The sequence below is a fragment of the Poecilia latipinna genome, unplaced genomic scaffold (genome assembly GCF_001443285.1).
Source record: "Poecilia latipinna isolate Pla-1442-1.1 unplaced genomic scaffold, P_latipinna-1.0 Scaffold3900, whole genome shotgun sequence".
NCBI lineage: Eukaryota > Metazoa > Chordata > Actinopteri > Cyprinodontiformes > Poeciliidae > Poecilia > Poecilia latipinna.
Genome location: NW_015116516.1, coordinates 8,847 through 23,387, shown reverse-complemented (window position 1 = coordinate 23,387; position 14,541 = coordinate 8,847). Strand labels below are relative to the sequence as shown.

The window sequence follows — 14,541 nt, the reverse complement described above, 5'->3', positions numbered from 1 at the left end:
GTGATAAAATGACTAAAATATTTCTGTGGTTTTGTTAATATCTAAATGTAAGATAATTCCAGGAATCATGTTGCTGGATAAAAGCCCTGATAGACAGTCCAATAAAATTAAAGGTTTTTCTTCTTTGCTTTATTGTGACCATTAACTTTGGAGATAAATGAAAATTGGATTTCTAAATGCAGCCTTTTTAAATATCATTTGTATATTAAAGGTAAAAGTATTTTTTTTAAAGAAGAATGACAGTTGTGTTTAGATACGTTTCCCATGTGAGCTTTATAAGAATCATTTATCTGGTTATGTGGCCTGAATTATGGAGTCCTCAAGAAACAAAGTGTTGCCACTTTGTTTGTTTAGTTAATTTATTGTGGGTTGTGACATTACCAGCTCCTATCCTTTTTTTTGTCACCACCCTTTTATGTTGGTTTCCTGTTAAATTACCATTAAAATCAGCTTTAATGGACATATCAATAACTAAGTGGAGCCTAATCAATCATTAAAAAAACACTCATAAAACACCAGTTTTCGTCTTTGTATTTGGGTACTCAACAATGCCAGTTCATGACAAATTTGTATATTTTTCTCCAAATTTAACATAAAAACTAATTATTTATTGGTGTTGCCGTTAATACAGAATACAGAAGTGTATTTCAAAAACATATTGAAATTATCTCAGTAACATAAAGATTAAAACTCATAATTTCATTAGAACAAATTTTATTGTCTCCACATACAACAGAATTCAGAAAGAGTAAATCACAAGTATTTATATGCCTCACCAAGTATTACACACAGTATGGCATGTTCTAAACTACACAAATTGTAGTTTCTCCTTAAAAATACAGTAATAGACCAACAAAAAATGACGCAAGTGAAAATATTCACATAATCATAGAGAAGACTATAGACTTCAGTCTGGAAAGTTTCCAGGTCTCTCGAAGCCTCCATGGTGTGCCGCACTGAAAAATGATCAGTATTGAGAAGCCATGTTTTATTGATTTACAAATTGGAAATAGGAAATCAATAAAAAGTTAGTCGTAAACAATTAACATAAAAATTAATGGGGATGAAACCATGAAGTATCCCTCTCTGTGGCTGAAAACTTCAAAACTTCATATTGTGATTTGAGGTTCATTTTTTCATAAATAAATCTTTTGTGCCATCTCAGATAATTTATACTTATATGGATCCCAGATATATGCAAAATCTACTTTATGGACAAAGCTCAGTTAATTTCTGTAAACACAGCAATTCATAAAATACTATATATATATATATATATATATATATATATATATATATATATATATATATCAGAATAATGTGATTGGAGAAACTGAAAACAGCTACATGAGCTGTTTGTTGTCATACGCTGACTTTGTGTTGCAGTTTTACTTGAGGTCCTTCGAAAGCTGTTTTGCATCCATGAATCTATTCAGTTTATGATGTTTCAACAGTAGCTGCCAATTAAAGCAAGCAAATATTGTTTTGACAACAAAATTGTAGTTTGCAGAAGTAAACAATTTTGAGTCGGTACTGAAAGGTTTTTGTATAAACCTTTCAAAACCTATGTAAAATCTTTACTTTTAATGTTCATGTGATTTTAAGCCAATTCTTACATTAAGATGTCTCCATTCACTTCCTCCTAAAAGGGTAGTTCTGGTCAATAAAGTGAATATACATTTTCTTAATTCATCTTGTGGCTGCTCATCTATTTACATTTTCCTGGCAAAGTGCTACTGACCACAACCAGAATGAAAATGATAAGTGAACGTTTTCAACATAAAATCAATGATAGTCACTGATGAGATAAAAGTGCAGAGGGTGTTGGCCTCCTTGGCAGATCATAGATCAGAGATGAGGAAGCTGCACTCAGATCAGGGCCATGGATCTCCCATTCCTCTGTTTTCTGCTCGTTCTCTCAGGTAAGCTGAGATGATTTTTGTCTGAGAGGACTTGTATACTTAAAGGCAGTCATATTGTACTTCATTATGAAAGCAGACTGGTTTTTATCAATGTCATTTGCTTCAACCACTAAGGCTTCACCTGTCTCACAGTTAATGATGAGTTTTAGGATAAAGTTTTGAAGCTTATCTTCAGATGTAAAAAAATTAAAAAAAAAAATCCTCCACTTTCCTTGGGCAAAAATATTTAAAAAAAATTTATTTGTATTAAAAAAAGGGGACATTTTTACAACTATTTGTTTCAAGTCAAACAGTACAAAGCTAAAGTGCTGGATTTGGTGCTATAAAAAGAGGGATTTAAGGAATGCAGTCCAGCTCAGGGAAGGAATTTTGGTCAGCCTGTGTGAGTTGAGGTGTGGATCCTCCAACTGGCCCCAATGCAACCGGGTGCTCTCCGACCGTTGTAAATTTTAACACTTTGAGTGATTTTGTAACTTATTTTCCAGTATGTTAAAACCACATTACTATTATAATTTTGCTTTTGTTCAGATTATTTAATTTAGGAGTTTTCCAAAATCTTATTTGAACTGCAGAGAGGAATTTATTTATTTGAAAAGTAAAAGTCAGAGTTTGATGCTGGGTTGGACTAGCTATATCAGTGGTTCTTAGCCTTTTTTGAGGTACCGAACCCCCAGTTTTATATGCGCATTCACTGAACCCTTCTGATAAATACAATATCGCCTGCGCTGCTGAAAACTGTTGAGCGGGGGCGGGGGTGTGGGTGCTCCTCCACACCACTGATTGGCTAAGCAATGCAATGTGATCCTCTGCAGCAAGTGATGGGAAAGCGGGGCACGTCATCACGACTTTACACAAGTGTGTCTTTACCTCCGTTGCAGAGGCTCCGCCGAACCCCTGAGACCAACTCATCGAACCCCTGGGGTTCGATCAAACCCAGGTTAAGAACCACTGAGCTAAATGGATCAACTGCAAACCTAAAAAAACATGTCTGTCAAATTAAGCTGACTTTCAATGACAAGGCTTTAAAATTTATGTTAAATACTTTAGCAAGCTACTGTTGGCAATCTCATTACTGCATCTAAATTTTAATGCATGACTATGCATTTATAAAAATGCACCAAACCAAATTCTCTTCTGTCAGGTGGATCAACATCCAGTTTGGAGCTACAAGATGATCTTAGTGACCAGTCGACATTCAATCTGAGCTCCACAAAAAGCCTGGGTAAGAAATGTCTGTGTAATGATTTTAGAGGTCATCTCTGAAGGGCTATTATCGCCATCAACATATAGCAACTCTACTTACTGCAACACTGTTTGGAGCCATATTATTTCTTTATATGAATTAAGTTTTAGATAATTTGTCATATTGTCCAGTCAGTATTCAAAGCCTTTTACCCTCTCACTATTATTCTAATATCAGTTTAATACATTCCTGCACCACTTAATTATGAAAAGTTTGATCTGAAATGTATAACAAACAAATACTCATTTTTTTTTTTTTTTTTAATAAAACAGATTGGAATACCACAAGTTATCAGCAATCGAATTATGAAAACCAGACATCCAGCGAGAGATCTGATCAAAGTGGTAAGACCAAAAAATTTATGAAATCACCAGTGATCACTACATTTGACTTTGTAACACATAGTTACTTTGTAACACGTTACTGACGTCGGACCACTTTTTTCAGTAACGAGTAATCTAACACGTTGCTATTTTAAATCCAGTAGTCAGACTACAGTTACTTATCGAAATCACTTTGTGTCACTATTTTCTATTGTATTATTGTATTATTATTTCCTCTACGCATCTTAGGGATTGTAGCGACAGTGTCAGCAGCGACAGAAATGTAAACAATGGAGGAAAGAGAGAGATGCGCATTTCGTTGCTAGAAAAACAGGAACTATTTTGAGTCCAAGTCCGATTATTATTATAAGCGGCTTTGGGCTTGTTTTGTTTCTAAAGTCTCTTGCAAATTTAATGAGTTGCAGGTTGCGCTTTTTGGAACTCGTTTTTGAATGTGAAGTTACTCATTTGGGTTTGGAAATAAGCAGAGACACATAATAAATCCCAGAATTTGTCTGTCATCCACGTCTTTTACGTTAGACTCTCCCTGTCCATCATTTCCCGGATGATCCATCCCGCTGTGTCTTTGTTAATGTGAAGTTCATATATTTGCTGTGAACGACGTGTTGGGCTCCAGAAAACTGCAAACATCAAGACTAATATGAAGAGCACAATGAACGTGAAAACAGGATGGACGTGTCCGTAAAGTTGTGCAACTAAACGGCACTATAATTATTAATATTAAGATAAGTGTCACAAATCTGTGCAGAAGGATATCCTAGTTGTGAAGCTGCAGGAGGAGCGCTGTGCGCTGCGCTTTGACAACAAACCCAGGGCCGTAACACAGAACCTGGAGGCTGGGGTAGGGGAATGTGGCCTTTAAAATCCTTCTCAAAGTTCTCCAGACAATAGTGGAGCATACAATTTACAAACTTTTTTTTGTACTGTTGTAACCGTTAAACAATCTCCCCTTCAGGTCAACCTTATAATTGGAGACACATTGTTGATGTTACCATTATAAAATAACTTGTAATTAAGTATAGGCAAAACTCAAAGTAACTTTTACAGGTGGTGGAGAGTTGTTGTCAGCTGCTGCTGAAAGAAACTAAAAACGTTACTTTTAATGTAACTTAGTTACTTTCCAAATCAAGTAGTCAGTAATCTAACTAAGTTACTTTTTCAAGGAGTAGTCAGTAATCCGATTAAAGTTACTTTTTCAAAGTAACTATGCCATCACTGAGGTGTAAAACCGAATTAGATACTACCAGGTAACTTTGTTTTTAAAGTATTTTCTTTCCTACCAATAGAAGCACATAGACCAGTCTTCACAACATTCTTCTTCATGGAAGAAAAATGTTGTATTGGTGGCTCAAATTTTCAAAAACTGCAATAAACAAACATGAACAATCCTCTTATTGTGAATAATAACAAATAGATGGTTACATCTGTTAATTATTTCTCTGAAAAATGACCAAAGACATTATAAAAGCTTCAAGTTTGAGGTGACGTTTTTCCCCAGATTTTAAGTAGAAAAGGATAATCTTGAATTTAGTATGCTTTGTATGTAATTTGACTGTCACTATAATGTCAAATAGTATTATTTGTATTCACTAGTTCTTGTCCATCTTTACCTAATTTTTTTTTCATAATATACTGCTCTTCATCAGATTAACAACTTTTTAACATTATATCTAACTTAGCTATCAACAACCAAAGTGACCTCATTTAGACTTTTATTCAAAGGCTTTATTTAGCAACACAGTTTTTAATCAAGCATTTGTAATAATTCAAGCTGTACGAAATGTGAACTAACAGCAAGAACTTCTCCATTATCAGTGAAGAAGTAAAATTTCACAAAAGACAAAATTCTGTGTTCCAGCAAATTATTAGCATAATATATTATTAGCATGATATGATAAACTCTTGCCTTTGCTATGTAAATAGTGGAGAACAAACATGTGCTTTTTGTTTTTGCAGAAAAATCCTGCAGTGACTGGGATGTTCTACAGCATCTAAACCTGACTAAGAATAAGGAAATGTTTACCATGATCAGGCCTGTTAAAAATCATAAAAGAGCAGTTCACGTTCACTTTAAAATGGAAATCTATGCCATTCTAGATGTGGTAAGTTTCTGTTCTTATTTATGTCATCGTTTTATTTTTATTTGAGTTCATTTTTGTTTGCTAGGTTTAAAATATTCGGTTAAGATCTACTTGTCTTATAAAGAATAAGAATTGTTTACTGTAGCTTTCAGGTCACTCCGTCACCAGTTGTTTCATATGCAGGGTTTCTCTAAGTGTATTATAAGACTGGTGGGCTGCCAGGCTTATTTTTGTTTTTACTTTAAAAAAAATTATAAAAATGTTACTGCTTTTTTTTTCTTGTTTTTTTACATAAGCCGACTGCAAACATCTTTGTTTTGCTGAGCATTTCATTGGCAGAGCAGAATTATTAATGGAGGATGGGTTTATGGTTGATGCTTGGTTGATCCATCAACCAAGAAGCTCCCGGCTTCTTGCCGGGAGCGGGTACCAATCACACCCCTGACGGCACTGCACATTTACCACCTTGCGCGCCGTCACAGCTTCATCTCACGTGTGCCTCCTTTCACTCAAACAAGACAGGGGTTCACCTTTCTCTGCATTTATATCAACCTCCTGTGATGACTCATCTTTGGATTAATTTTTCACCAAGGTATGACTCAGGCTTAAAAGCCACTGCATTTGCTCTGCTTGCAAAACTCAGTGTGAACCTCCAATACAAGTGACCGTTTAGAGGTGGTGTTGAGCCTTTTCTGAGAATGATATATCTTTGTGAACAAAGAATTACATCTAGTGTGTGCGTTTACACACACTGCCCAGCGGTGACTCTGTGTCTGCGCTGATAAAACTTTTACTGTGAACAGTAAAAGCTTGTACACACTTCTTAATGATCAGGAACGTTGTTCATTTTCTGACTGTCAGTGTTTTGATTTTTAGCTTTCATTCCCTAATTTTTTTTACATGTAAACTGTTCTAGATGTTGAACAACTAGAAATATTTCCATACATCTTGTTTTTCTTTTTCCAGAGAGAGGCTGACCAGTCCTTCATATCATACATTTCCTTTATGACTGTGAGTATTCTATGAAAAGTGTCACATTTAACAGATTAGAATAAAATAGCTGATGATTGACGACAAATCAGACTACTGACTCAGTTTTGTCTTTCCCTACTTAGGGATGGATAAATGAATTTATTGACTGGAATGAAGAGGACTATTGTGGAATTTTCTCTGTGGTAGTTCCACGTGAATCTTTGTGGATGCCCGACTTAGTCATTCAAGAAATGTAAATCTGCTCAGTTTTGTTATGCTTAAAACTTTGTAAACTGAGGCATAATAAATTGTGACAAATATTTTTTTTCTTAACTGACATAAAACAAACATAAAATAAATAGATAAATAAGTAAAATCTCAGGTTTGAAAGCATCAAAACTTCACATTCCAAACTATTGTTTCTCTTTTCCATGATACATTTCAGCGACCACATAATGTATCATCATTTTTAAAATTATATTCAGTTATTTGGTAACACTTTATTTGAAGGGGTGTGCGACTGACATGCCACTATCATAAACATATCACCTGTCATGAACATGAAAGTCTCTTTGTGAATATTTCTATTGTCATTAAGTGTCATTCTATAAATAACGACACTGTTAATCCAAAGTTGATATTGTTTAAAATGTCTTTGTCATGATAACTTGTCATTAACCAAGAAAAAATATATTTCTAATGACATGAGATTAAAATGGTTTTGTTGTGACAACCTGACATTAATCAAGAAATCATAATCTGTCATAAATATGTTAACAAGTATTAATCATCAAACTTTGAAAAGTTTTGCAACTTTATATGTTAACATTAAATCACATAGTCCACAACTAGTCCAATGTGTCGCATTTTACTTAAGTGAGGGATAATTGCTAGGGAGCTGGGTTTTGGGCTCGGTGGTGGGTTCTTTCCTTCCCATAGTTATCCACCAGAGGAAGATGGACCTGCTGTGTGATCAGCCAGACCTGCTGCGTGATCGGCTACACCTGCAATCTATCAACCTCATCTGCCAGAGTAAAAGAGGAGCCAGTTGCCAGCTCTCTGGTGCCTCAGTGTTGACCTACTGTGGTACTTCAAGCCACCAGCGATCTGTACTCCTGTGTCTCCTTGAGTTGTTAATAACCAGAAACTTACCTGTAGTGGTTTCTTTCCAAGGTTCTCCTTACGGTTTCCTGGATCAACTCGGTTTGCCGCTCTGGTTCCTGCTCGCGTCTTCAAGTCTCTCTGTAAAGATCTCTGTTTCAATCCACACAACTGGTAACGGTCCGCTCCTCTGTTTCCACGTCGGCACCACGAAAACCTGTCCGCCCTCCAACGGTTCCATCACTCAGCAGTTCCTAACAGATCCGTCCAAGAAAACCTATCGACTCCCTCCCTCGGGATTCCCTCATACAGAGACCCAAGCGCAGGATCCTACTCCCTGGAGGACCACCTTCGTCTACATCAGTAAGAACTCATTTTAAAATTACCTTCACCCGCTCTGGTATTGTTCAAGTTACTCATCATCTCCTCTCTCTGTTTCAGTGTTCCTGTTTACTCTTGTCTCCATATACCTGGACAAAACGCACATCTCATTATTCATTGTTGGAAAAAGTTAAAGTTTATTGACCTCCTGAGAGTGTCATGCATGTGGGCCAAAAGTATATCCAAAATATGACAAATATATTAATGACACAATTATAATGGTTTCATGATGGTTACAGTTAAAACTAACAACAAATGACAGGGTAATGTAGTAATACACAGATGCATAACGTTTTTCATTTTGATAATACTTGTTATGACATATTTATGAGCGATGATTATTCTTGGTTAATGTCAAGTTATAACAAAGGTATTTTAAACAATGTCAACTTTGTATTAAAAGTGCCATTATTTATCAAATGATACTTAATGACAACTGTCAGAAATATTCAAGAAGTCTCCTTCATGTTCACACAGGTGTTATGTCATGTCTATGACAGTGGCATGTCAGTCTTACACACCACGCTTCGAATAAAGTGTTACCAATTATTTTGATTTCCATTTAAAAAAGTCGTTCAGCTTCAGTGTTATGCAAACCTAATCTACATAATTATGTAATAAGGTCAAGTTATGACATAGTATGAAAGAGATGTTTGACTGAATGTTGCCGCTAAGTCTTTTTTATTCTCTTACAGGACAGAAAAGGATAAAGCCGTACCGAATCCTTTTCTCAGAGTTACTTCGCATGGCTGGGTATTACACACTGATGATAAATTAGTGATCAGCACCTGCAAGATGAAAATCTTCCACTTTCCCTTTGATATTCAGAGCTGCAAAATGACCGTGAGGTCTCTCTCATACACCAGTAAGCCCTATTCAACCATTTTTAACAATATATTTATTGATATTTTGCAGATATGAAACATAGAAAACATGATTGAAATAAACATTGAACACTCCTCACCCACAATCAACACTCAGGGTGTAAAATGAAATAAAAAATAAAATTCAGCTAAAACAAGAAGAAAAAATACGTAAAAGAATGGAAAAAAGTAGAAATGCATAAGCATAGAGTTGAGATAGTTTCACAGACACTACATATATCCTGAACAGCCATTTATAGTGTAACAGTTTTAATGCTGTATTAATAGCCTGCATTTGTGCTTTTAATCCTGTTTAAACAGGACTAAAGTCACATGCTTTAAACATGTTTCAACAATGTCTGTAAAAATTAGCTGCATCCTTTTAAAATCAATGTATTGTAAGTCACTTTCGATTACTGAGAAATTCTTGCATGGCTTTTTACTGGATTGACACTTAACCCATTAACCACTCTGCATGTTATTCTGTAGTAACTAGATTTTCAAATGGTACTATTGAAATTGCATAATGTATTCTCAAAATTATTACTGAATCAATCTGGGGGGTTTTCTGTCTCAGGTGAAGAATTATTGATTGGCACAATTGAAGACAATGAAATGATCACAGAGTGGTCTCATGATTCAATCTGGACGCAGTACGAGTGGGAGTTTCTCTCTCTCTCAGTCACCAAGAAAACTGTCAGATATTTCGCCTCCAACCAAACTTACTTCGTTTACACTGTAAGTATTCTGAAGACAGGTCACATAAGGCAAAGATTTTCTGTTTTACTTTCTCTCTGCTGAGCCAAGCTATGCTGCCAACCTAATTGAAGATCTTTGAATCAGACAAGCTGAAGAACTCAGCTTCTGTCTCCCTGCACTGACAGAGATCAGATTTGTCTGAAATGTTATTTTCAGTTGCTGATGCAAATTTTTCTATTCATTCTGTTGCCAGGCTCAGGTAAAGTCCTTAATAGATTACATTACAATAGATTCTGTGGACAGGCATAAGAAAATGTAGAGTTGTGCACTTTCCTAACTTAATGTGTGCAGTCTCCATCAATATTAGATAATCAGTGTAAACCGATTTGCCTTTAGTAAAATGTAAATTTACTTAATACCACCTTTTGAATAAAAATGTATTCTGTCTTTGTGTAAGAATCTTTGCTATTCTGCTTTTACCTACTCACCTTATAGCTAAGTGTGATGGCTTTTCAAAAAATCATAAAGAAAAGGGGATTTTAACAATGTAACATACCTTTTTACAGGTAACCATGCAGAGGAAGTCAGCACTTTATGTCGTCAACTTCCTGCTGCCTGTCCTCTTCTTCTTGTGTCTGGACTTTGTCTCCCTCCTGATGCCGACCGGTGGTGGAGATAAGATTAGTTTCAAGATCACGGTGCTACTTGCTGTTACAGTGATGCAGCTGATTCTCATTGAAATCCTACCTTTTACTACAAGCAGGATTCCACTTATAGGTAAAAATCTCAGCTGTCTTGTCTCCAGGTAACATACAAAGGTATTACCACCCCTCCAACTTTTTGGCAGAAAACATTTTAGTTTTTTATGTGATTAACCAACAAAGTGGAGAAATTTAACCTACCGGTTAGACTTTTTTACCAGGTGTGGACTTTGACTAGGTCATTTCATTACACAAATGTGCTTTGATCTCATTCATTCCATTGAAGCTCTGACTGAACGTTTAATTTTATTGTTCTGCTGAAAGGTGAATCTCTACTCTAGTCTTAGTCTAGGTTTTTCCTGTATTTAGCTTCCCATCATGTCTGACCAGCTTTTCCTTCCTTGCTAAAGAAAGCATTGTGCAGCAAAGAGCATCCTGCTAGCAGGCCAAACAGTTTAATTTTGTTCTTATGTGAACAGAGCATCTTCTTCCAAATCTTGGATGCATCCACTGCCATCAATGACTTATGATAAACTTTAAATGAGATGACTTATGTTTTTTTGATGTTGTTGTTGTTTAAAGGGGATTACTAATAAAATAGGGGTAACAAAATAGTTAATAAGAAAATATAAACATCTTAAAGGGATATGGATATTTTTGACAATCACTTTGCATGCTTGTTTTCCTATGAGTTTGCTCATTTGATCAAAGTTACTCATCAGAAGGCCTTCTGCGATATAACCACTGGGGACATTTCATTCTGGATCATAATTTGTGAAAACATCCATAGGTTGGCAGGTTTTTTATTGTGTTGCTCCTGGTGATCAAAAATGTTTCCTGCATTTGCCACTGAATTGATCATATGACTTAACATTCTCACCATAATGTGTTCTGTGTTCCTCCAAGTGATTTTCTGCATGGGGATTTTTGCTCTGATGCTGCTAGGCCTCTTGGAGACCATTTTCTTGAATTATCTGATGGAAAAAGACTCTTCATCCCTGGAAAGCAAGAAAGAGAGTGTCAAGCGTCGTAAGAACCAAGAATATAAACAATTTTCACTGCTGTCTACGAGATTAGAATAAATTCAGCTCAATCTGATTGTAGTTTCTGATAATTTGTGTTAAACATTTTTTACTTGACATACACAGATCCATGAAGCTGTTGTGTTCACCCTCAACTATCTTTCACTTTCTTCCAGAAATAATAAAAGCTTCCTCCACTGCCTCCACCACTGATGAGATTATCAATATGACCAATCAAACAGCATCTATGTGCAAAGGGGTTAGTGTAATCTCTTCAGGGGTTGATTTCAGGGTTCAGTTGCTCACAACTGGGTGGCTGCTTTAGCAGAAATAAGAAGCAGAAGTTATCTGTAAAAAACAAACAGATAATTAGATTATCTCTTGTGATAAGCAATGTGATGACCCATTATCTGGTTTATAACTTCTGACTCTGATTCTTGCAGGACAGCAGCAGCCAACTGACTGAGTTATTCCTGGCAGTGGAGAAAGTCTCAGATGAGCTTGGAGAGATGAAAAAAACTTTTCTTGACAAAGAGTCTGAAGAAAAGAAGGATGGTTACTGGACCAGAGTCGCCAAGAAAGTAGACAAGATTTTTTCCATTCTCTATGTCTTGGCAGCCATTTTGTTTTTAGTTGTCGTCTTATCAGTGTGGTTCTCAAAATCAGACTTATCGGAATGATCTAGGGCTGTTGTAAACGAATATTTTAGTAGTCGAGTAATCTATCGATAATTCTTACGGTTAATCGAGTAATCGGATAAAAAAAAATAAAATAAAATATTGGTAAATCTTTCATAACGGGGCAGACGGGTGAACGAACTTAAGATGGGGGTAGAGGGGAGGAAATAGACCAGGGGACTGACGGTAGACCAGGTGACAAACGTAAGAACGGGCGGGGGGAGCAATACCGGATATTTAGGGCACCTTCATTCGTCACACTCAAGCTCATCTACCAGCCATGTACCGCCATGATGATTTCCGCCACTCGTTTGTTGAGACCGATGAAATTTATTGTGCGGTTCGTCCGTAAAGCTACACTTACACTGTCACCATTAACTACTCAGCCGCCCGCCGTGCTAAGTCTATCTGCTCACCTGTATAAATACTCCTCAGCGCTCTTCCCGCCGGTGTTATGGATCAACTGGTGGCTAAATCAACTGGTTGAAACCTATGCGCACCGCAGATGTTTCCAAATTGTAGGTGGCTGTGTCTATGCCTGTTGAAAAATGCTACTTGCGTGAAAAAACCGTTTGCAAAACTTTACTATAAATCCCATTGGACGCTTATATATTTAATGTTGCATGTGAAAATTATGTTTCAAAACAATTTTCTAAAGAACAGCATTCATTGCGCTTCGAAAACACCGCATTTGAGCATAACCAGATCAATGAATAACACAATCCCATTCGCATTCAGGTTCACCAGAATACATTAATTCTAACTCATGAATAGCCGCAATGTAAACCTAAGTGGATAGTTTCTGCTTTTTATAACCAGCACTGATCAGAAAAACATTGGAATTGACTCTCAAGTACCTCTTTTGCGAGTTGCTTACATTACATAGAAGCAAAAGGTAAATAGTAAGTGTCGCATTGTTTAGCGACTTTCTACCCAGTTAGTGTCGCTAAACAATGAGGTGGTTGTCATCATATATAAAATTTAACTCACATACCTGATGATGTTGCTTGTGGTGTTTACGTGTCCAAATAGAAAGGAATATCAAGTAATGTCGATAAGTTGTACTGTAATAAAACCTCATCTAAATAATATAAAGTTAACAGCTAATGTAGTTGGTGGTGATATCCAAACTGACAAGCCGAAATAATATTAATAAACGTTACTACATTACTGTCAGATACCACCAACAGATTATGAGCCATATCTACAGTATTTGTCCTTGCGTTCTCTACTGGGAAACAGTTTGCAAGCTGTTGACGAAGGGAAATCAAATTAAAAACAGAACGAGCCGCATTAAGATTAACTAGTGACAGCCAAACAGGGTCCTCAACGCAGATGTTTGTAAAAAATTAGGTGGCTTTGTCGTTTCCTGATCAAAACGTGACAAACGTAAATAAACAGATATGAAAATGTCTCTACTTTCTCTAAGAGCTCTTCAAAACATAATGGTATGAAGGAACATTGAAGAATACATTAAAATGTCACTAAAATATACTCCACTTCAAAGAAGACTGTACTAAACAGAATTTGTACTACCACCCAACATTGTTAGAGTAATGACGATCATTTTACGTCTGTTCAGTCTTATGTCGACTGACATGCTCGCAAACATATCAATAAATATAAACAGTTATAATATCATGTAAACTAATTCATTGTTCAATTAATGGAAGCCACATTATTTCGTTTTCACTTTAAGACTTCACTCGGCTGCAGAAGCAAAGCTGTGCACCTTGGTAATCTGACAATATTCTTACCGTTAAAGTTTGTCTGGCAAATCCGTTAAACAACACTACCTCCAAAATGTTGGCAGCAAGTGAATTATATTATTTATTTTTGTAGACAATAAAACAGACTGGTCCAAAAAGAGAAATAGACTATGGCGCTGCTAACTACTTCGTACCAGCGGTCGCTGAGTTCCAAGAGCGCCGTTTTAACCACCAAGCTATGAGGATAGCTGACAGTCCGATGTTCCTACCCGTCATTGATTGTCATCTAACGGACACCCCGCGCTTTAAGAACCAGAACCAGGCCTGGATTAATTGGTGGCACTTTCAGAATCTCAGTTTGAGTGAAGATTTTAACCTGTTTCTGATGTAAAAGTATATAAGACAGTTGTTTTTTTCAGCGATGTCTCATATGGTTGAGAATTACGGCCACTTGATGAAAAGAATAAAGACGAGAAAAAATAACAAGGAAGAAATTACACTGCCACGTAGATCTGCGGTAGCCATGTCTTCTGTAAATGAGCTAGGAAATAAAGTGTAACATTACAGAAGCAGTTAAAAAGATTTCGCTATAGTTTCTGTGGATACCTATTTGAAATATTGCAATATGAGGAATATGTGAAAAAATTACACAGCCAGTCGATCTTTTTAAACATTTCATTTTTAATCCCAAGGCTCTTCAACATTTATGTCGGCTTTCAGGGAATAATTTTTGCTTTGAGATCTGCTCATGCCACATCGAGATCTATTTCGATCTTCCTTTGACGAGTTTAAACCTCTGAAGCAACACATAAGTCAGGACAAGTTC

General features: G+C 36.2%; 1 protein-coding gene across 1 annotated transcript; it reads left to right on the top strand.

Annotated features, from left to right (window-relative positions):
* The first annotated feature begins 1,846 nt into the window (after positions 1 to 1,846).
* Positions 1,847 to 13,853, top strand: LOC106941855 (5-hydroxytryptamine receptor 3A-like). Its single transcript, XM_015024987.1, has 12 exons — positions 1,847 to 1,922; positions 3,064 to 3,144; positions 3,438 to 3,509; positions 5,466 to 5,611; positions 6,557 to 6,601; positions 6,706 to 6,815; positions 8,740 to 8,909; positions 9,485 to 9,645; positions 10,173 to 10,383; positions 11,214 to 11,336; positions 11,506 to 11,588; positions 11,773 to 13,853. Exons 1-12 carry the CDS (start codon positions 1,883 to 1,885, stop codon positions 12,007 to 12,009), a joined length of 1,479 nt encoding a protein of 492 aa, XP_014880473.1. The 5' UTR covers positions 1,847 to 1,882; the 3' UTR covers positions 12,010 to 13,853.
* The last annotated feature ends 688 nt before the right edge of the window (positions 13,854 to 14,541 follow it).